Consider the following 25054-nt stretch of genomic DNA (forward strand, 5'->3'; position numbering starts at 1 on the left):
CCTCTCTACAGTGTCCTTTCAAATAGTTGTAGAGAGTGATGAGGTCTCCCCTCAGCCTCCTCCTCCTCCAACTAAACAGTCCCAGCTCCAAGACAAGCAAAGACGAGGGTCCTGGTGGACAAGCTGAACACAAGCCAGCATTGCGCCCTTGCGGCAAAGGTGGCCAACAGCATCCCGGGCTGCATGAGGCAGAGGGCTGCCAGCCAGGAGAGAGAAGGGATCCTTCCCCTTGGCTCAGCACTGGGGAGGCACTGCTGGAGGGCTGGGTCCAGTGCTGGGCTCCCCACTACAAGAGTGACACGGACGTGTTGGAGCAAGTCCAATGAGCTAAGATGATTAAAGGATTGGAGCATCTGCTGTATGAGGGCAGGCTGAGAGAGCTGGGATTGTTTCGCCTTGAGCAGAGAAGGCTCAGGAGGATCTTATCAATGTGCATAAATACCTGACGGGGGCAGTCAAGAAGGCAGACTCTGCTCAGTGGTGCCCAATGTGCAGGGCAATAGGAAAAAACTGAAATACAAGGAATTCCATTCAAAATAAGAAAAACAACTTTTAGTGCAAGGGTGGTCAAACACAGGAACAGGTTGCCCAGAGAGTCTGTGGAGTCTCCATCTGTGGAGACAGTCAAACCCAACTAAACATAGCCCTGAGCAACCTGTCCTGGGTGACCCTGCTTTCAGCAGGTGGGTTGGACTAGACCACCTCCAGAGGTCCCTGCCCACCCCACCTAGTCAGTGATTCTGTGATCTTTCTTCCCACGGAGCAAGGAACAATAAAGTTGCAAGAGTTCAATTCCTATCCAAGTCAAAGCTCAGAAACAAGGGTCTGCTACAACTCCACTTTATACAAATGCTGTAATTCTTGCAGACCTCAATCAGCCTAATCAAGTGATAAGATTACAAAACGGAAAAAAAAAGGCATTTAATTTGATCAATACCAGTAGCTATTCCACTGACCTAATGCTGCGCCAGAGAGAGCTTGTAAAAACTGGATTAATGCATATGACTACAGGATTTCATCCTCTGGAAATCACAGCTTAAATCTGCAATTCAACAAAAGTGGAAATCTGTAGCTTTAATGTCATCCCATTGCTAACGGGCATATTTTCCTGGCATAAAACACACACGGAAAATTGCACCAACTGAGGCTCGTGTTTAAGTGTAAATCCCTAGACTCTTATTCTGGACTGAGCGTGCCTGTACAAATTTGATGCGTCCTGCAGAATCGATATACGGAAAGCAAAGAACTACTCCTTTCAGAAGAGAAATTAATTAAGCAAAATGGGTAAGCTTGAATCTCAGTATTTGCAGTTTAGTCAAAGGTCTCCTAAGTATGCAAATGCCCAATGTCTACCCAAACCATTTAACACATTCGCAGTTTAAGTGAAGCAGTAGGACTGATAAATAAGTTAACATCCGAGCTCTGTGACACAATGGGGAACTGTGTCGGGGGACACAGGACTAACATACAGCCAGCAGTGCTGCTGCAGGCAAGGACGGAAGGACAGTGACAGAGCAGAGATTAAAAGAACAAGAAAGCCCAGCACATCCAGCAAAAAATGCACATTATGGCATTGCTGCAAAATGTTGTGTTGTAAAGGAAACGGATAATAAAAGTGACAACTACTCCTCCCCAATTTGATTTTTTTTTAAGCTTGTCTTCAGCACAGTCCTCTGACAAACTACAGAAACTGTGAAACTTATAACCTAATACAACTAATAAGTATGAATAGGGAAGCTGCTTCACTTTTGTCCTCAAGTCCTAATAACTCAACAATCTGTCAATTCCTCTGTTAGTCATAGCTCCCAATAACCTTATGAAACATGTAGTGATTAGCAGAGAGGTCAGAAATTTGCAAATGATGCAGCTCAGACGTGATCTCGTTTCATAATTTGTACCCATGAACCATCTTGCCCAGCACAAAGCAGGACATTTCCTGAATCCAAACACACCTCGGGAGAAATAGGGACTTCAGTTTATGTGATCTGAGGTTTCATTTCATCATTTCAGCATCAACCCAGCTGATCTGACAAAAGGTACGAAGCAAGAGACAAAAAAAGAAATAGCAGTCGGCACTTGGGTTACACTGGCAGCTAGATGGCAGGTTTTTTTCTCCAGAAGTACTATCAAAGGCTAGTCCAAAAAGGTCTCGGAGGCCAGAGCTTCCCAGGCATGGAAGAGCCTGTGGACATCCAAAAAGTGGGTAGCTCACTTAGGACTGTAACAATCCCAGGCAGAATCCTTCTGGTGAAGCCCAGGTTCCTAAAAACACAACCACCACGTTTCAGCGATTTAGCAAAGGCTGTCAAACCCACCAACTGCTGCGGCTTCTGTAACTCACAGGGCACGGAACTGCCCTTCATCCAGAGATTTGCCCCTCCTGCTTCCCAGCAGCCATCCTAGAGCAGGCCCCGTTATCTTCTTCTGGAAGCACCTTAGTCCACTTAGCCTTTCTTTCATTATCTTTCCATTTCCAAACGAAGGAGGAAGAAAAGCTGAAGTTAATCCTTTGCCTGGTTGTGAAGTAGGCACTAAGTCTGCTACATTTATTTCTGAGTCATCTGTAACTTTCTCAGACTATTTTCTCGTGAATAGTCCTATGACATCACCGACTCAGAAATTATTTTGAGATAAGTTTTATCGGAACAGTTCAACCATTACCACGTTACACCATTTGAAGGGATGGGCAGCATGAAGGATGCCTTTCCATCTCCATGTGAAATCTTGTGCTTTAGTAACTTTAGTGATTGAGGTCAACATTTTCAAATTAGGATACCCACAGTTCAGTTTTCTAAGTCAATTTAAGTAAAATAAGTCTAAAAAACTTTGGCGTGGATTTCAGAGGTGCTGAATGCATTCAGCTCTTACAGGGCTGTAGCATATATAGCTACAAAGTTGGACTTTAAGGTACATAAAACATGGGTATAGACTAAACTTTGGAAATGCTGGTTTAAAGTCAAAGATTTGAAACTGAGCACAAAAGAAACCAGAGGCAGCTTGTGAAAATATTTTCCATGCATTTTTTTCTTAGGACATTTATGCCACAGCAGTATAAAGCATCATGCACACAGCAAAGAATTAGAGTTATGGCTTCATTGAGGACATTCTTCTCTCTCTTTTTAAATAAATTTTAAAACCCAACATTAATATTACATTGCAGTGGTGGATCCATGGCCACAAACGTTCCCTTTTTGAAACATAATCCATAATGGATGTGCTTTTAATAAGCACCTTAGACATTGCGAAAATGTCACCAGAAGTACTAATGGACTAACGTCTGCTGTGAAACGCACTGACTGCTTCCACATAGCTGTGCCAATGCTTATTTTCATACATAATTCCTAGTGCTTGCAAGACTGTGACACACACACACTTTGAATATTGCTCTGGTAACTCAGCTGGCTTCCTTCCTTCTGGAACTACTTTTTACAGCACTTGCGGGAGATGTGCCCTTTTAGAAAGAAATGAAAAGAAATCTATACTTTTCTGTGGCACAGGTCCCAGCAGGCAGAGCTTTTATGCTTGTAATTGAATTATTCTAGCTTCCCCTTCAGTCTTCCAGATATCAAGCTACCCACATAACTATTGGGCTTTTTTTTTTAATCACCCCTTCACTGTAGGCAAACGAAGACAGTAAATTCAGAGTTGCATCAATTAAACTCAGACGGTACAAACACGCACTGCAGAAAACACTGACAAACCACACTAAATTAGCACCTTGCAAGAATTCTCATTATTAGTCTTCATTTTCTGCCTAGTTCCAAACTAGAGGAAACTTAATACACAATGCTTAACCGACACAGGCGAGAAGAAAACATCTTCTTTTTCCCTGTGGCCAATATGCTTTGCCAGTTGTCTGCAACTCGAAAGACAACAAACTAAGAGCTTCTCTTCCCTCCTCATCAGCATAATTCAAAGCATCTGTAAATGAAAACTGTAAGAAGAAATAGCAAAGGCAGCAAAGGACTCAACATTTAGAAATTTCCTATGAGGCTGATCCTTCACGTTTATAGCATCTATTATATTAGTACCCTGGGCACTTTATTTCCATCGTTGTACATTTCTGTTATTTGTTAATAAAATGCAGTTCTACTCTTCTGCAATGCACAGAGTTGTCCTTCAGGACGGTCACAATGCATTTAGATAGACTCCACCTCCCTCTGATTAACGAACACAACTGAGAAACACAACATAAAACTGATGAATGGTCTAACCTACCTTGAGGTCAGGGACCTTGCAGCACAACCACATTACGGAATGGAACGCTGTGCAAGGACCTCAACCTACTGCCAAGACAACCTGGCAGGCAGGCAGGCAGGCACGCACAGTGGCATGCCACGTTGAGGCAAGAGCTTGGTCCCAAAAGCAGCAGAGCCCTGTCAGAGAGAATAAAGCTACCCGTGAGGCCTATGAGCTCTGCCCCAAGAGCCACAGATGAGCTCCTCCTCGTTCCAAAGGCAGGTTCATCTCCAGCACTTCATGCCCGGTGTATGCACTACGTAACATGCTGCTCAAACTTACCACATTCAAACTCGCAGGGTAGTTTGTGGCAGACAAAGAGTATGCAATTCAAATCGAGTTTCTTTTCCTTCAGCCAGACAGATGAGCTCTCTTCTGCCTCATCTTGTTTTTCTCCCTAGTCTCAGGTACCCAGATACAAGATTTAAATAATTCTGAATATTTTACAGGAAAATATCACCTAATAATTTGTCTTTGCAATTAAATCCACCATAGGCTTGCAAACAGCTTGTATGAGCTGTCAGAATGTTCCCAGATTTGCTTGGAAAGACAAAAAGATTTTATGTTTAACTCAGCTAACAGTTAAGTGGTTGGCAGTAACTGTCCACAGAGCCCTGCAGAGGCCAATAAGCCTGAATTTAATGGAGCGGAAAAGAGAGAGTTAGTGAAAGGAGGCAGATCTTGTCGCTGGAAGTATGACAAATGAGGAGGATGAACTCAACAGCCGTTTTACAAGAGACTAAAAGGAGCAATACAAGTGTAAACAAGAGGAGAAAGAAGCACATTACTGTAATAATACTAAAAAGAGAAAGTCCCAGCTCAGGCCTCAGCTATGTGAAGAGGAGGCAGCTTCATGTTTTTTGTAGATCAATTTTAGAGCAGAATCGCATGGGTTATGCCTCTACATGGGTATACTATTTGGGTTACATTTAGCAATCGGGTCTTGTTATTTAGCAACACAGATGCAGGACTTGCTGATTCATACAAGCCAACCCAGAACACGAAGTGTTTGGGTTCTCTTTTCCTGTTAAAGTCTTCGTTATTTACTGCCTGCAAGATTGCACTGAAGTTCCAGCCAAAACTCATTTCTGCTGTTTCCAATGTACATTCCAAACACAAAAAACATGGCACCACATCAAATGTTAAAGTAAGATCATTATCGTCCAGCTGCCAAACAGTTCCTACAGGTTCAGAGGCAGAGAGTAACAGAAATCATGAGCAGTTGCTCACCAGAACGAGCTGACAAGTGTTTTCACACTTGCAGTATCACGCGATGGTATCACAGCATAGCAGGAGACGTGGTGGTCTACAGGACGAATAGAAGATTTTACCATGGAAGGAAAAGGATACATAAGGCAGTGGTTCATAACCCCAGGGCTACTCAGAGAGGACAGCATGCAGAACTGTAGAACCATCAGAAAAACTCAGCACAGAAAGGGCAGAATAATCTTTTGCCAGCACAATAATCCAGTAGCCTCCAGGAATGTTACTCACAACGTTAATCACGGCAGAGCCTGAGGACCACTACTGTGCTATGCAGCGTAAAACCACTGACCAGCACATGCAAAAACATCTGTCATTCATTTAGACAGATAAGAGAAAGGCAACACAAATCTCACAAGCAGAAGGAACTACATAATGGCAGTAGTTATTTCAGCTCCAGAATCTGAGAAACGGGTTTAGGCCAGAATGACACAACACAGCATGAAGAAACTAAAGGCAACACTATGAGGATAATTTTAATGAAATACCTGGAAAGTTCTAAGGCAGCTGTAGGCAATGGAGCCAGGAAGGCCTTAGAATACAGATGTAAATGAGTCAGTTCAGTACTTTGGCAAATTTAAGGAAGTTCAGACTGAAAAGCTGAAAAGAATTCCACAGTCCAGCCACCTTCAGGATTTGTTTGAATTTCTTGTATCTATTTAGCTGTTGCAGCTCTTTAAACTTCCCTAAACCCAAGGTGACCTTTAAAAAGAAAAAAAAAAAAACCTGAAAAATTTGCCAGCACATACAAACATATTCTAAAACATGCTGTCCGGAACAAACAGTCTTCAGAACAGGGCACCAAATAGTCTCTATAATAAACCACGAGCAATTAGTCTGCTGGGAAACAAATTAGCTCATTTCATTTCAGCAGAGTAAAGGTGGCTGTCATGCTCCAGGGGTGATGTGAACTGTGGGGTCTTTTCCTGAGCGACCCTTACTAGAAGCCCACCAGTTTGTACCTGCCAGAGGGAAATGAGAGAGCTTCCAGGGCCTGGGAGGCAAAGCTTTGCACTGGCCCACTGCAAATCTCCGAGGTACTCCCTCCCTAGCCCTTCTGCTCCCTTTAAATGCCCCGGAGAGGCAGAACCCTCTGGTCCACCAGCACACGCTGTCTCAGTCTTATCTGCTGCCTCCAAGTCTGCCCATTCCATCCCGTTCCTCTTTGCTTCCTAAAAGTAAAGAATTTGTAAAGTGAAAAACCTATCAAACTGGATATCAAGTCACCTTTTTAGATAGAAAGGTAGAAATATAAAATGCACACGTGAATAAACAAACATAAGATGTAACTCTAATCTATGCCTTGCAACAGAATCCTCTCCTGGCTCTTTTCACCACCACTCCTCTAAAATGCCTGTACTCAAATTTAAACTTGAAAGCCATGTACCCACAATTCAGTTACTTTACCTTCTAATACACTTAGTCCCGCCATCTTCAACTTCTAAGGAGTTCAAGACTGGAAGTGACTTTCAGCTTTTTTAGGCCCTCTTACACGGTTTTCGACCCAAGGTTTGGGTAGGCACATGATATCTAGAACCAGCTCTTTCAAAATGGGATAGCTGAAGGTCCAAAAAAGTTGAGAAGAGACACCTGTCCAGGTTCTCCTCTGAACCATTACTGTGCTTTGGGGAGTCTACAGACAGCGAGGAAGCAGTAGGACTAGGACGCACGCACACTAAACACACTTCCTGATACAGGATTTATGAAGTGCTGTAGAAGACTTAAAAATGTTGTGAACAATGAAGGTTACCACTTTATTTATAAAAAAAGTAAACAGAGATGTAGCCCAAGAGAGGTAAAGGAGGGCCACGACCTACACAATCTGTGCGCTCCATCCATATGGAAAGGCAGATGGAGCCAAGAGGAGTGCTCTGAGGACAAACAGGGGAGAGGGAGGGAAGTGATCGCCTTGCGTGAGAGAGAAACCAACCCAGGGCTGCGGCATGGAGTGTCGTGGTTTAGGCTGAACTGGCTGCTGGGGACATGGGACACCCCAGATGGGACCAACAGTTGCTCCCCCCCACCTCTCTTTAGAGAGGGAGAGGAAGGAAAAAGAGACTTATGAGTTCAGAAGGAACTAAACTACTTTAATGAAATAGTAATAATAAAATAAAAAGAAAATAATGAAATATATACAAAACACGGAGCAAATCCTGGAAGGGAAGAAGCATCTTCCTCCTGAGGACTGCTGTTAAAAGCAGCATTATCCAATCAAAGTATTGAATATCGAGTCAGAGTATTGAAGTGTTGACACTTGGCTTCCACAGTCAAGACAAACCTCCAAAATCTTCTAGCAGTTCATGAAATGAAGAGAGCGATGCCACATAAATTCAGAAGTTTGCATTTCGTTAATTTTATGCTTTTTGTTTTGTAGCTATTTCCAAGTTACTGATCAAGAATTTAAACTGTGATCTGCTAGAGAAATGTATTATTTATTTTTTTATATAAATTTTGTTTAGTAGTCTGACAAGCAGAAGGTGCACTGTAATCTAAAAAAAACCCACCCCAAACCTAAATAAAATGTAGCAGGCAAACCTCATCAACACCTGAGAACTGGGACGAGTTTGGAAATCTCCACTCTTCTGTGTCTAACTCTTTAGATGGGCTGACATGCCAGGTGTCAGGTATTAGGAAAAAAACTCAGTAACAGCTGAAAGTCAGCGCTGTGCTTAAATAATAACTTGCACAAGCAACTCTAGAAAAACTTTAAGTATCCCAGTACTTAACGCTGATTTTCCCACTTAATTTTTTACCCCCTACCAGCCACAGAGTGGTCATTGTGAACAAGATATTGAGGGCTCTTCCTAGGCCAGATGTTCTGGATACTTATGGGTCATCTCCCCTACCGAAGCAGAAGGTCTCATCAGTGATGGCTGCTTCACACTCTCCAGATATGGGCAACACAGATCATTACTCAGTTTATCAACTGCAGCCAACAATGCCCTGTGCGCTTCTAGACAGGACAGACAACTTTATTTAACAAAGTTAGATCTAGTAATCAATAATTTTGTCTCCAGGAACTTTTTCCTCTTCCATTTCCTCTCATGCTTCTCATCTCTCCTTCGCCTTTTATTAGGGTTCTGGCATGTTCAGAGAGCACGATCTCTTTAGATTAGCTAAAGATGGGATTATCTCAGAATAAACTCCCCTCCTAGTATCACTTTATTTGAATTACTGGATCTTCTAACTGGTTATCATAAAACAACATTCAAATATTTTGAGATCTTAACTGAATAAAGACAGTTCTGTCAGTGAAAATATTTACAGTAGCCTCACTAATTGAGACTGATTTCAGCTTCCTGAATCTCATTATGGTAAACTGGGCACTGCTGCGAAAGGGAAATAAATAGGAGATGAACGAAAACAAACAAGTAGAAACACAAACAACTGCTTAGAGTGACATTAATCATTACCAAAAAAAAAATCTGTCAAAACCATCCCTCTAACTGGCATCTATCAAAACATCTCAGCAGTTCATCATTGCACAGCCACTATTCAGATGGAGACAGAACGTGTAACAGCCAGCACCGCAAACCTCACACAGCTCTGAATTTTTAAGTGAGTTATTCTGTATCTTAGAGCACTCCAGACACGGCTTGTTTCACAGCATTTCTCTGCTCTTCCTCCTGGATGGCCTGGAACCATCACTTTTCCCTCCTTCTCAGAGGGTGCAACATCTGGCAGCTAATTATGCAGAATGAAGCACTGCTCACCCTCTGTGTTTTCTGTCCAACAACCCACAAGAGATGGTAAAACACTGGAAATCAAGTCTTATTACTACAAAGAGAAAAACAAAACAAAACAAACTGTTGTCCCAATTTCCTCTCATTCCCTGTCTGGACATGGTTTAGGAGTCCCCCAGTAACAGCAAAATCCTAATAACGCAGTTAATGAAGAACATGCTTCTCGGAGAGGAGATCGGCACTTCAAACCTTCCCCCGACACCTCCATGAGGAGCAGATGCCAGACCTGGGAGGAGTGAAGCAGAACAGTTCTTCCTTTCCTCTTCGAAAACATGACACTACTTCTTTACTGCTAAAACACCTTCCTCACTGAGCACAGGTGGAAAATTTTGCTGGCTGAGCAGGAACAGATCTTCTGCCAGGACACCATGGCAGAGCAAGGCCAACTACTTCTTTACAGATGTGTCTACTCAAGCCAAGTTTCTTTACTCTCGACAGATGAGGAAACCCCTATGTGAAATGATCAGTCACAGAGCAGAAGTAAACAAGACTGGAGTGTATAAACTGTTTGGTATTCTGTTGTTCCATATATAGTTATTATTACCCAGGAGATCAGATCTGTCCAAAGGAGAAGAAATGCCTGGTACATGTGCTGACTAAAATCCCCAACAAGGGGAAAAAAAAACAGAGAAAGTTTGAGGTTTTCTTATTTTAGTTTTCTTTGCTTAAACCAGGACATGTAAGCATACTTCGCCTCCTTCAAATTCTGGACATCCTTTCTCAACCATTCCAAAAGCAGCAGGAACAAGAGCAGCAATGATGGACTGTGTGTTGGCCTGTTTAATCAAGAGCTTTGGGACCAACATCTTCCTCTGCAGACGCCTAAACTCCACAGACACCGTTTAAGAAATGACTCAAAAGCAAGAAGAGCCGGTCACCACTGGCTCTAAGGAGTTGCCTGTTTTGCCACAGCTTGCATTAAGACTGCCTGGAGCTGAATACCATAGCTTTAAATACCTACCCATCTATCAGGTTACACGTTTACAAATAAATTCTCAAAATATAAACAAAACTTGCAGAGCAGATAAATGCTGTGCTGCTTATCCCTAATTCACTACCTGGTGAAGCATCTGGTGTGGCTTTGAACATCTCTGAGACCACTCCAAAGTTGGTCCTTTGTGTCCGAGATGGAGCCGGAGACTCTCCCACGACAACAGCTGCCATCCTACGGACTTGCTCACCCTACAGGGTCAGGGGCAGCAGTGCCCAGCCAGCCCAGGACAGCCCATCACAGACCCCAGTGATGGCTGCAGGGACAGGGAAAGCCATCGTGTCCCAAACAGCCTTCCCTTGCTTGTCATTTTCAGGTGACTTAACACTATTCCATCTTTCCTGAAGCATTCATGGGAACTGTTTACATTTGGAACAGCTCATCCATGGGCCAGTCTTCGCTCTCAGTGTAAACCTTCTGTAATTAAAAAAAAAAAAAAAAAAAGAAAAGAAAAGATCCGAGCCTGGAAACAAACACTTCTGGTGGCTAATACAGCATCGCCTTCCATTAAAGACAGCAGAGATTCCGTAACAGAGGCAGGCCCACAGTAAAAGCAGATGTATACACACCTTTTTATTTAGGAGGGTAACAGGTAAAGCAGTGTGGTTTTGTGCACAGGCATATTTATGTATCCTTCTGGTTTCAGGCTCTCTGAGACCCCACAGAAGGTTGACGATATTTTAATCTGTTTCATTCCTAGACAAATTAATTCATTTCTCAGCAATCTCTTCATCACACTGACATTTTCAGCAGTTCAATTCTACATCTATTCCTAGGTATGTCCTGATATAAACATGAACCTAGGCTGGCACAGCTGGTAAACAGATTAGAAACAGGCTAAAAAATTTGTGTGACACAAATATCAATTTAGAAAGGGGAAACCATATAAACCTTTAAAATCTTTTTTTTTTCCTGTTTTCCAAGAACAGTACAAGACACGTTATTCAAAATGTACACAATTCTGAAGCTTACATCAGTTGTTTAAACTTGGAAGAATAACAAATTAGCATGGCAGATGCAATGATTTTCAGGAAAATCACAGTGAAACACTTCTCTTAAGAGAGCTGGACACATTTTTTTCTGGTTTACATGCTGGACACTGAAGCAAGCTACAGCCCTGACTTGCACACAGAAAGCTCTTGTGCAAGTAAATCAATGACTCAAAGAGCGTCAGGAGAGAAGATGACAAGTTCACTGTTAAAGGTATGGCAGAGTACACAAAAAGGAGACAACTTTTTTCTGAATGTATAAATCTTCAGAATTTAGCAAAATAGAAGCAGAATTTTAAAAACATAGTGCATAATACTAGTGAAATATGCCATCCCATCACAGTCAGCTTCACTGCAGTATGTGCTAACGCTCTTGTCTTGCTTTGCAGCGTTACAAGTGATTTGGGTTGGGTTGAACTCGTGAGCAAGAGTCCTTGGGAAACTACAGGAGCTTCACCAAGCTACTGTGATCCCTGACACTATTACAACAGTTACGACATTGCTTCCATAGTATTTAGCAATTAATTTATGGATTTTGTTTTGCTGCATAGTTAGCTCAGAATTATAGTAAAAGGCACCAAGAAAATAACTACCAATGGAGCTCACACCGTTCACGCTGCAGTGGAGTCAGAGCTTCTACAATATTATCCAAACAACATTCTCAAGTGACTTTTCACATTGCTACAAAGAGAATTTTTAATCTTTCTAGTTTTTAACCTTCATTTGCCTAATGTAGAGTTGGAAGGCTCCCCAGACTGTTTCTAATTTGGCTTAATAATCTCGCATAAATTATCAGACTTGCTTTTCGTCCATATTCTTAGCCAATGTTCATTGGCTCAGTGACAGCATTTGCATGCATTGACTCTCCTGAAACGTTTCAATAATAGAACAAAGGGTGACAGTAAGAGAGGAGGAGGGAAAGGTAGAAGAGGAAAATAAATTGACTTGAAATCTACCTAAAGATAGGAAACTTCATGAAAACCACCAGTAGGAGAGTTCAGAAGGAACAAATACCCACTCCTGAACACAATTCAGAAAACTCTGTGGGAAGCTGCACACTTTTCTACAGCAAGAGGAAAGCTCTGGTGACAGACAGAGCCTCAGAGATAAAAAGGGAACTTCTTGGGGCTCCGGGCCAATGATGGGCTGGACCAAGAAAGATGAACCTTCAGAGGGTCAAAGTCAGAGTTTTAATAAAAACAGAGATACCCAAAACCACTTTCTTAGGGGGATCTGAGGAAAAGACGTTAAGACATGCATATCAAAACCACAGTGGTATTACATACACTGCCTAACTTTCATGCTCACTGATAGTTTTCCTTCGTTTCGTTTCACACTCAGTGATATTTTCCTTCACTCAAATGCATTTAGATCCTCAAGCAATCTTTGCTGCAAGATTTTTCCTAAAAGTTAAACATTCTTATTGGTATAGCTTTAGAGCAGATGGGCCACAGCAACAGAGCCCAAACACACATGCACTATAAAATATGCTTAGTTGGTGGCACGGATTAATTTTATTGTTTCTGTTACAATCATCATGCTCACGCAAATACAGTTATTTATTTGTAAATATGCAAAGCTGTCCCCTTCCCCCCCCAATTAAAGTTCACAATTTACAAATAACTGCAGTGTTCTGGAAAATAAAAAAATGCAAAACCAAAAAAACCCATCCTGTTCCCACTCTGGCATAAGATGCAGTGTACTTATACTGAAGCGAGAGTGCATATGCTCTGCACCTTTTTTGAAGCCCAAAAGGCACACGCTCAGTAAGGTCCATGTGCCCATATTCCAGCTTTCATCTAACAGCCTCACTTAATTCAGAAGTCACGAAAAGGAATCTGAAGACAAACTTTTCAGGCATAAAGCCTGCACTTCACGTGGGTTCACATATTTTTTTATTTTTTTTTAAACTCGAGAGAGGTTAAGCATGAAAGATTTCAGCTCCAAAAGTGGCTCAAAGTGGCTCAGCACACGGGAATTGCATCTACTGCTTTGCCCATGTTTTTTTTAAAGGTTAAAAAGTCAACATGGGATAGAGAGAACAACCTGCATGAACTGAAGGCGAAAAGAGATCCCCACCTCTTGAGTCACAGCTCCCCATACCCCTGTCCTAGCGCCCAGGCTGGCTCATGGAGCTTTTGCAGTCCCATCGCCTTAGCTCTTCATTCCCACGGTGCACCCTCGGCGGGGTTTGTATACAATTCGGTAATTCCATAATCTAGATCAGTGAACTGATCCAGATTAAAAATAATCTTGCACAAAACAAGTAGATGGACGGAGGAGGGAAAAACTCATGTCCGAACATAAGGATTATTTTACTTTTTTACTTACCCAGTTTATTGCACTGTCTGCAGGCAGTTATGCTAGCTCAGGTAATGGAGCAGTGAAGGGGCAGCGTGAACTCCTTAAGCTAACAGTACCACATAGAAAAGGGGATGCAGACACAGAACCCAAACTGCCTTTTTTTTTTTTAAAAAAAAAAAAAACAACAACAAAACACTCTCCTGTTACATTATGCCACATCTATTTCAACCTGACTGCAGCAGCACACACATCTTCAGAGTCTGTCAGAAGTGAAGAAATGAGCTGTTGCCATTGAAGCTTGTTTTGAAGTACGAGCTCCAGCTGGTTAATTGGTGCTATGAATTTAAGAACCAGCAGTGAAGTTCTGTGTACAGTTTCATCTGCTCATCTCTGGAATTACATTCCCTATCACTGTTCTCTACAAAAAAAAAAAAAAAAAGAAAAGAATGCAGAGAATCTGTTGTGGAGAAATTAGTTATTTCACCACACTTTAAACGGGGATTTGGTTACCACCACTTCAGTACCAGAGGTTTGCAACACTCTGAATATGAGTTACCAAATGCTGTCTCTTGATCCCAGCTTCCTCCTGCAGACAAGGCAGGTGGAAGGGACCGAAGCAGTCCGGGTGTTGTGAAGGGCGATCCAATTGCTCCAGTTATAAATCGCAACAGGTCAGACAACAATCCCCCTCAGAACATTAAAAGCAAATACAGACTGTATTATGTTCACTAAAGTACAGCCAGCTGTGACAAGATACTTTGTGAGATAACGTACTTTTCACCTTTAGGCAGAAGTGAAAGCAATTTAAGTCTCTCAAATGAGCACGTGACAATAAAACAAACATAGGAATTATACTTGTTGTATACTCTGAACCAATTCTGTCACTCAAAATCTACATTAATATATATTTTTTAAAGATCATCCTCTTTTTAAGTGCCTTCAAATTGGATATAATACACAACACACTAACTGCCGAGGTGAAAAAGTGAGAAAATCTCCACTCAAGAACCAACATATAGGGGAGAAAAAAGGCACCACTTTATAAAAATCACAAGGAAAGAAAAGTAGAGCAGTGCAAAATGCTCCCCTTGCCAGCACTGAGAGCGGGTCAGCAGCCGACCGCACGGAAGATGCATTACTGGAAAAGCCACAGAGCCCTGGGTGGGGAGGTGCTGCCCAGACACCAGAAGTGATTTGAGGAGAGTGCATGTTTTGGCTCGCATGTTTATTTAGCCTGGGTTTTACAAAACACAGAGTAAGGAGGTGACAGGAGGTAAACGTGAGCAGCAGCATGCTCCAATGTCCCTGGCACGAGGCAGGCACTGAATAGCTTGGAGCAATGGGAAACACCGACAGCTTAACCGCCCAGGGCACCGTCAATTCCTCCTTCTTCCCTCCTTTCCTCTCCTGTGAGTCCTGAACAACTTTAGCCAGAGTTAACCAAGGAACTGAGGGAAGCACTGCCCAAGAGAAAATATACCTGCATCAACTTGTCCCTGCAAATTCAAAACTCAATAATGCCACATGTATTTCCCTCACCTTTGCTGTGGGGACAGGCAGAACAAGCAAGATACAGGATCTGAGGGGATTTGTGATAACGACTCCTGGACAGCGCTCCGACACTCCCAAACACCCTTTTGGGCACTGGCACGTACAAAGTTCCTTACAGAGCTGTGATTACAGTGGTTACTAGGGCACCAAATGTAACTTTGAGCTCTGAAACAGTCTCTGCCATCATCATATACTATTCCTCAATGCACAAGCGCAGAGCAAGAGACTTAAAGAAGGGATGGAGGTTTGAGTACTCCCCGTTCCTAGAACAGGAGTAATCTCATTTTGAAGGAAAGCAAAAAGCCTTTCTCACAGCAGTGTTGGGGACACAGGTACCCTGACTTCAGCGGGAGCCTCAAGAAGTGTCCACTCTCATTGGACACAGGCCATTTTCACAGTTCCAACAAATAAAATGAACCACTTCAGTGTATTTCAAAATGAGATGTACATTATACATATATTTAGAAGACAAAACCCCCCATTATCAATAACTAATTCAGCATATACATACAATTTTTTTGTCTCTTAAAAAATTGAGAGATACTACCCACTGCACCTGAAGAGACTGCAAAATATACAGCAGATGGATCACACTACAGTCAGGGAATAGTTTCAAATTCCCATAGCAATCCTCAGTGGCAAACTAATTATCCAGTCTATTTCTTCAGTGAAACCACGTGAAGCTGCCATCCTTTGGCTTCCTCTGCTCTCCTTAAATAGTTAATCACAAAGGAAGCAGCCGTCACCTGCGCTGACAGTCTCTAGTACTGAGCTCATGCCCTGTCACTTCAGTACAAGCCCATGCTGGGTACGGCAGTAATTCACACGGCACCAAGACAGCCAAACATGAATAAAGTCAGTTCTAAGCAGAGAGTTAAAAATTCTCATTTTAAATATATATTTTTCTGAATATCTAAGTAACAAAGTAGGAAAGTGTGGAATGGAAGGATGCTCTTGTGTGCTTATTATAAGAGGCACAGCTTCCTGGAAGGGTATATGGAAACAATTGGGAAGTACTTGGGATGAGGGGACCACATTTTTAAATTATCGTGACCCCTACTCAAGCCCTTGCTAAAGCTCCAGTTCCACCTGAAGCTCCTATCTGCCGCTTGTATGTAAGAATGTTTTTTTTTCCCTAAAGTATAAAAATTGCATAAACTATACCTGCAAGATAGCAGTGGCAAAGAAATTTTTGCCAAGCTCTGGTATGAAGGAGACAGAAGTCTACCCTATATACCCTGAACGGCCTTCTGGAGCTGCCTCAGCTGTACACAACTGGCCTGTGGAAGTGCAGAAATGCACAAGATTCTATGACCTATAATATCAAGGGGGAACTAAACATCAGAAAAAACCCCACAGAAGAATGACTTGAAAGCAGCCCACTGAAATTTCTATGGCTGGCATAAATCCGTGTCACGCATTCTCTGCTGATATGAAAGCTTAAAAAATTTTGAACTTTATGTACAAAGAAACAATTCAGCATGAAAACATTACAGGAGAGCTGATTTTCCTCAGAGCAGAGATCAGGCTGCAGCATTGAAATACAAGAAAAAAAAGAAAAAAAAAAAAGACTGTGAATAAAATACCAGTTGTTAATCAACAGAAAGTTTGCACCAGAATAATCAAACAAACCAAACTGACTTAAAGAAGTTTGTGATTCATATAGGACCATCTCTTAGTACCAATTAACTAGAAAGAGATGTTTACGATCATATCCTTAGTGCTAAAATGGTCTTATGTATCTGAATCACAAATGTTAAATTCGTTATTTTGGTCACAACACCTATACATATGTTGTATATTGAACCTCCCCTTTCCCCCTTATTCGGAAATCCTTTCAGATACACTTTATCTTTCTTTAAATACTTCTTTCCCATGTTCTCTTACCAAACAGATTTACAAGTCTGCAGGCTGCAGACATTCCCTCTTTACTGCCTCCTCTAATTTCTAGTGTTAGCTGCCAACTTACAAGAGCTTGTGGTTGGAAAATTGTCAGTAGCTGAACTGTCCGAGGCTGACATGTCAGCCGCAAACTGTGGGCAGAGGTCTCCTTTCTCATTTGATAAAGAATAGGGCATAGAAAGGACTGTACACAGGCAGCATCGTTTCCACACTAAGGCCAGACATGCAGGAGACTGCAGTGTTACCACTGCAAACACAAGTTAGTGCCTTCTACAAAAAGGTCAAAGCATTAGCTCCAGACTTGTAGGTGACCTCAGACCTACTAAAAATAGTCTAATTCACTGAACATAGTAGTCTAATTCACTGACCCACCGATGCCATTTTACCAAAGACACTTGTCATTTTCTTTGTATCATTCCGAAATCAGTAACTTTACTTCAGGCCCTTTGAGTCATTATCTACTGTTGGGAGATTTCCAAGAGGCAGAATCGTATTGTCCTGGAAAGCGGAAAAATTAGATAACTCCTTCATTTACAGGGAGCAGCAGATAGAGCCCAGCCAGCCAGCTCCTACACCGAGACGCAGCACTGAGATCACGCATCCATTTCTCTTGGGGAGGAGCCACTGCCACGATTCAGATTACAGCATGTTTTTCCGACACTATGCCAGTCTGCCTTTAAGGCATAATAATTAAAAAATGCAGAACCAAGCAAAACAAAGACACAAGCATGGGCACAATGTATCCAACAAAACATCCATTTTGCCCAATACTTGATGTCTGTGGCCACTGGTGAATATTTCAGTAAAAAGCTTAAGAAGCGGGGAATATATAAAGTTACACTCTGTCCCCAACATCCATCTAGGTTCCAGCCTCCTGTAATTTCCACGCCTGTTTCTGAACCCTTATGGTCAACAGAATCTGACTGTCAATCTTTTTATTATTTTTTTTTTTCCATCTTTTGCCCACTATGGGACTTACTCTCAGAAAAATGTAACTGGAAATAGCATGAAATAGCATTTCCCTTTGTTTATTTTAAACATGGTGCACAATATTTACATCTAGTACCTCCAAATCTTGTACTGAGACAAGCAATCACCTAAACACCTTCTCCATGCCATTCACTATGTTACACATACCTGGGAATACCTTCTGCCAGCTCGGCCTCAAACAGGAAAGTCTAAGTCTGTTTATTCTTTCTGAGCATGGAAATAGCTCCATGTTTTTGTTTAGTCTTTATTACCACTATGTATACCTAATTCTTCTAGATCTGTTTCAAAATTAGTTGAAGAGAATTTGCTGTGTTATTGAAGATGGGGGCACAAGGGGTATTTATACAGTGTCATAATATATTCTTGGGTTTTCTGCATTTATGTCCTAACACATCCATGGTCTTTTAACCGCCACTGGTCAGTCATCCACAGAACCATCCACAGTAATTCCAAGATCTCTTTCCTGATTTGCAAGGCATAACTAAGCCCATCATTAGGTATACGCTGTCAGATCAGTCTTCTAAAAAAACACTACCTTACATCTATCAGAACTGAACTGGCCTGCTATTTTATTGCCCCATCACCAAGTGCTGTGAGATCCCTCTGACATTCCTCAGAGTCAGCTTTTGGTTTTGCTACCTGGAAAAATGTGTCAGCGCTTTATTATTCATCCTCCATTCCAGATAGTTTATGAGCACTTGGAACAGCAGAGACCCCAGCACATGTTCTCCAGAGGAATCCAAGGGTAATGTCCCTGTATTGTCCAACCTTTTTTTTTTTTTTTTTTCTCCATACAGTTTCCAATCTTTACCTAGTCACTACCTAACTCTGGCTGGATTACACCAGTTTAATTTCCCCAAAATCTCTGAAAAACTGTTTGGTTGGGTTTTCTGGTTGGGTTTTGTTGTTTTTTGGGGGGGTGGGTTTTTTTTTTGGTGTTTTTTTTTTTTTAAAGAAACCAGACATATTGTATTAGTTAAGTCATCTTTATCAAATGATCATCCAGTCATTCAAACAACATAAACAGATTTACAGGGCAGGACTTCCTGCTGCAGAAGACAACTTGACTCCTCTCCATCATCCATTGTCTTTATTCCTGTGAATGAATCAACATGAATTCCATTCTTTTTTTTTAATATAGTTTCTACCAAAGTGCCTAATAGAGAAACCAGGCTCACTATTAGTTTCCCCAATGCTCCATGGGCCCCTCTTGAAAAACCTGACACGTTTACTGCTTTTCATTCCATTCTAAGGCCAATTTAAGCAATGATTATACACAACCGTGTGTAACTCGGCAACTTCACCACTGAGTTCTTCACAAAGTGAGAACTTTTCCTAGCAATTCATTGTGCCGATTTGCTCCAAAACATCGACCTTCTGTCAGCTTCCCCCAGCTTGTCCCCCAGAAAGGAAGGCTCCACGTGAGCACTGTGCTGCCGTGAATAGCAATGCAAATAACTATTCTGCTACGGCTTTACCTTCCCTTAGCTTACACCTAATATTATGATCATCTATCAGCCCATCGGGATCTCTTGGCAGGCTTTCTACTTTTGACAGTTAGACAAAAAGCTTTTTTTTTTATGCCTTTATAATGTTGTTCCTCAACATTTTTTTGGCCTACCTCATTATGGTTTATATTTAACTTGCCAAAGTAAATGCTCTTTCCTATTCTTCTCATTTGGATACAGCTCCTGCTTCAGAAAGATGACTTATTTCTAGGAGCCTTGTTTACTTTACTGTTTAAGCCAGTCCTCGTTCATTTTTGTGGCTTTCCTTCAATCTCTTATTTCCCCTCCCTTATTGGACTTTCACCATCAAAACTAGACACAGTATTCTAGAATTCTTGGGTTGTTGGGTTTTTTGGGGGGGTGCATGTGTTTAATTTTAAATCAGTGCTACACACAAAGTTTCTCAACTTATGTGTGTACATATGAACATTAAATAGCATTTCAGCTACAATATTTTGTTGAGAATACATAAAGTTTTCTCTGTGCTTGTTTCCAAGACAAGTTTCTCTGCCTTGAAGGTATAATCTGCATTTGTTCCTCCCAGATGTCTTATTTCACATTGGATGTATTAACATATATTTTGCTGGACTGTGGCCATTTAAATCAGGCAATCCAGATTGTGCTCCAGAAGTAACTAATCCTTTATTTAGTACTCTCCAATAAGCGCATCATCTGCACACTTAACCTAGGATTTTTTCCAGCCAGGATTATTGATGAAGGCATGAAGCTAGAATGAGGACTGATCGACTGAGGACCTCATAAAAAAACCCTCATTTAGTCCTTCCTTACCAGAAACAACATTTTGAGATTTCTCAGGGCATTGCTCTTTAATCCATCTAGCGCTTGCTTATGCTTCGTAAAGTCTGAACTCACATTTTTACCATTAAAGAAGCACTTACCAAGAAGAGTTACATCCTCTGAAAAATATTTATTCTATCTCAACTATTTCCATCATATTTTGCCTATTTACATTTAAAATTGCAGTAAAAAGTCAGGAACCTTTAGAATGGGAAAACATTTATTCATTTTATTCATGCTTGAAAACAGCCAAAACAACTTTATACAAATAATAAAAAAAACAACAAAACCACGCATTTTGTAGCGAAGACCAAGCCTGAAAAATGTCAGCCGCAGAGATGATGTTTTCCTAATGATATGAGCAACTGAAAACAAAAGCTAGAATAAAAGAAACCATGCAGCTCAAATTCTTAAATCAACAGGCAAGCTAATTTGACTTCAAGAGTTCTAAGTATATTAAATTATGATACCTGGCTTGGTAATATTAACTTTGCATAATTCTTTGAGTACGAGAGAAGTTTCAGAAGAGAAAGCATCTTAAGTGTAGCACGGAATTCTTCGCAGAACTACTGGTCAGCCAGTCGTTCCTTACTACATAAAAATAATGAAATGTCCGACACCGAATTCAACTATTAAGAGTCAAAGGATATCCTGAGAAAAAAATGTCAATCTTAGTAAGGTTTAGGTTTCACATTAGAGAAGCAACTGAACATAAATCCTCAGCAAGATGCTGTCTTTAGAACTATGAATATGAGAACAACCACCTAGTTAGACCACAGATAAGTTACTAGCTCTTTGCATGGTATTAGTTCAATGCAGTTAGCTGCCGGGAGAAGGTAAGCGAACAGCAATTTGTAAGTAGCTACGGAGGGAGAGAATAAATAACACTTCAGATTCTAGCAGGCCAAAATACTCCTTCTTGAAGCCACAGTCTTAAATAAATTTAAAATTAAGATAAGATTAATATTTTTGCAATAGTTAGTTTAACCATAGGAATAATGTAGCACGTTATTACCAGATTCTCCATTAATTGAAATCTTTAAATCAAGCTAACTAGCCCGTGATGCATGATGAATTTACTGGAAGAAAACCATCATGTCCTGTGTCACGAAACAAATCAGGGTAAGTGACCATTAATGGTATTTTTCTGGCCTTAACTGTACTAAATAGTCTTCCTTCTTCAGTGTATATAATTTATCTTTGCAGAATCAATATGTAATAACAGCCATGCCTTAGAAAGGGCAATTAGGTTTCAGCTGTCTAAAGAAAGGAAGGCTTTAGCTTCAGGTATTTTACCATAGTTATATTACTTTACATTCCTGTTTTATACTATTTACATTTAATATGTACACAAACACAGATTTTTAAGCACTCAGAAAATTCTTAAAAGAAGAGGATGATTATGTATCTACATTCGGTTCTAGTATTTATTTACATTCTAATCAGAGTTCAAAATTCACAATAATACTGATAATTGTTTGTTTTACACTGGTGATGGAGAACACAGTATCAGCACTTAGTTTTTGGTTTTAAGGCCTGGCTGTAGTATTTGCTGGTTACAAGGCAACATCAGATTTTTATTTTCCATTTTTAAAGTTTGCAGATACCATGTTTGCTTATAAAAACAAAGAAAGATGACACCACCAGTTTCAGGCTTGGCCTGAAGGCCATGGTCACCCAACCTCAACTCTGTATGTGCAAGTCACTGAAATTCTCTCCTCAAAAGCAGCAAAGTATCTTTTAGAAGAGTACCAGTTGCATTAAGAAGTGCACAACCGCTTTTGCCAGAGATCACTGCACTACAGTATCTTTTTGACATGCATTAGAAGCTTGTACAAAGGTCAAATAACCATTTAGTCAAATTTTCCATTTGATGAACCGAACCGAGATCCTTGAGCCTCAACAGTATCACATTTTGCCAATCTATCTTCTGAACTGTCTCCCAGCAATTCTACCAACTCCTTGAAATGCAGAAGCCACATGGTGCATTAGAGAAAGCCATAAGCCAAATTTAAAGGCAAGTTTTGGTTGATCTGTTATGATTACATTCCTCATTTCTGAGAGTTATCAAATTGTACTGCAACTTTCCACCCTTTCAGAAGGAAACAAATTTGGAAGAAACTAGTAACACTTCAGCCAACAATAACTTCTCAACACAGTAAGATGCACAACTTGTTAATAGCATCTTTGACTCTTTGGAAAAAAAACTATTGCAAAGCCTTCAGGCACCTGAGGGATGCTTTACACTGTTATGTAAACACAGAAAGAAAAAAAAAAAAAAAAAGAGAGAGAGAGAAAGAAAGAAGACCACACTTCACAACTCCAGATAACTAAATCTGTCACTTCATGACCTAACTTTCCTAAGGATTGCATCATCTGGTACCAGCAGTGAGCTTGACCACGCATCTGTATCACGCACCAACAATATAATTTGTTTTATTACTCAACACACAGAACTCCCTACTCATCGAGCAGGCTCATAGTCAGACTAAAATCAATTAAGCCATTGCCACTGACCACTCAAATAGCCCAGAATTTCAACATCACTCTCCCCTTGAACCAATCTAGTGACAGAGCAATGACGGTTTTCAAGACAATCTCTGCAGATCTCCCACCCTGAAGGATGAGAAGTCATCAGGGAAAGAAGGGAAAAAACACCTAGTGAAGTAATCACTTACTTTGGGAAGATGACAGTCATGAGCGCTGATGCATAACCAGGCTTGCACACTCCCTCAGAGATATTTGCATACTTTGATGCCAATTCTGGAGGCCTGTGAAAAAATAAGTAGAGAGTCAGGACTTTCCTGGCTACGAACTGGCTTTTGCAATCATACAAGATTATTTTTTCTCTCCTCATACCTTTTCTGAAAAACAGCCTTGAGGAATAATAGCAAACACAGACAGGTATTTATTTGTTGCAATATAGCATCACAGGAGAACAACAAGGAGAGCGTTGAAGATATCTGAAATACCAATAAAACACTAGCTTTGCTGAAAGATTTTCATACCTAGGAACGTAAACTCATGAAAGAAAAATATCAAGATACCATTTTAGACTTCAGCCTTTCAAAAGGAAGAAAACATAAAGAGCACTTTGCTTTGGCTACTTTTCTAAGGTATGATCAAAGTTAAAATTACAGAAAAGCATTATTTAGAAGATACCTTTCAAGCGTTTGAAACAAACTGCTGAGCAGTTCTGACAGGTTAACATCAAGGGATGCATGCTTTCAGTATTTGGAACAGATGACATTGCTGCTCTTCTGTTGAGATGTGTCTCAATTCAGCTTGCCTAGTGATTTTGGGGCCAAATTTAGAATATTGGAAGTTTTTTCATTTAGTTTTTGTACAGAAACAAGATTGGCAACACAAGAGATATTTAAGTCCAGTACGCACTTTTACCATAGATCTACCCAGTCACCTGGAAAAAACATTTAATTTTATTTGTGTCCCTATTCACCACCTGCAAAATTTTACAATCATCTATTTCATGAAAACATTACAAGGGTTAACTCACTTGAGCTTTCAAAGTAACATTAGACAGCTTAATGTCAATCACAGTATGAGAATTATTAATATTCCTTCAAAAACAAAAATGCATTTACAGTTAGATGCTCAACATTCAGTGGAAGTTGCAAGTGTTAGCTACTGCAAAGAGTCAATTGGTAGTACTGTATTTGCTACACCATTTTGTTAGCAGTAGGCAAGTAATGAAAGGTTGTTTCCTACAGGTCAACAGCAGGAGTCAGATGAAGACAACAGTACAGATTCGCAGAGCGGATCCACAAAAATAATTTTAAGGGCCCATTATTATCACACCCATGCTTTCTTTTCCAACTTTCCAACTTTTCCATGCTTTTCTTTTTCACCAACATGTACATCACCAATACCAGTTAATTAGCAAATGACTGCTAAATGTAACGAGCATGGATTCAGAGAGTTTCAAGTCAGTCAACTCCTGAGCTGAAGACGAGGTCCTGGAGGGATTGTGAGCACTGATGCAAACAGAACCCCGGCTGGCAAAATTACATAGCTGAACGACAGTAACGCCATGTTGAACTGCTAGTAACTATTTTTCTTGTACTGGTCCTGGGGTCGCTTTCCAAGAGATCACTAGCCAGTTCCAACTGGCTGATCAACAGATCGACAGTAAATTTAACAATGAGCTGCACACAGTACAAAACCTTCCAAATATATCATAGAATGGTTAGGTTGAAAGGGACCTTAAAGACCATCTAGTTCCAACCCCCCTGCCATGGACAGGGACACCTTCCACTAGACAGACGCCTTCCACTATATAGTGTCCACTAGTGTGGAGACCTTCCACTATATAGTTCTTAAAGAATAAAATCTATTTCTGCTGAATAAAACCTTAAACCTTCAACAGCTGGAAGAGGAAATAAACAGTCACTAAGTACTTAATTTCTTAAAACCTTTGCAGATGAAAAGCTCCTGAAAAAGCTTAAGAACGCAGACCTGATGCTAATTCTGCCACAGATTTCCTGCACAGTTTTAGTCAAAACATGTAATATTTTACTATCACAATTCCTCATCTATAGGATGGCAGAACAATACATTTGATTATTTACACTGTCAATTATTTACAGCAAAGTTTAGATTTCTCTAAATATATTATGTAGACATAGATAGAGATGTATACAGGCATAACATGGATTTGGGTTGTGCTAGACAATGAGTTCAGCTTCCATAGGTGATATTATAATACATATCTCTAAATGAGAGACCTGAGAAAACATCTAAGACAGGATTCAAACTTCT

At 40.7% G+C, this 25054-nt stretch overlaps 1 protein-coding gene across 1 annotated transcript in view; it reads right to left on the reverse strand.

Annotated features, from left to right (window-relative positions):
* Window positions 1-25054, reverse strand: part of ST3GAL3 (ST3 beta-galactoside alpha-2,3-sialyltransferase 3) — a 136543-nt gene that overhangs the window by 42594 nt on the left and 68895 nt on the right. Inside the window, exon 4 of the mRNA XM_009884675.1 lies at window positions 22957-23049. Within this exon, the coding sequence (XP_009882977.1) occupies window positions 22957-23049 (93 nt within the window). The remainder of the gene's footprint in view (window positions 1-22956; window positions 23050-25054) is intronic.

This window comes from Charadrius vociferus, unplaced genomic scaffold (genome assembly GCF_000708025.1).
Source record: "Charadrius vociferus isolate BGI_N301 unplaced genomic scaffold, ASM70802v2 scaffold163, whole genome shotgun sequence".
NCBI lineage: Eukaryota > Metazoa > Chordata > Aves > Charadriiformes > Charadriidae > Charadrius > Charadrius vociferus.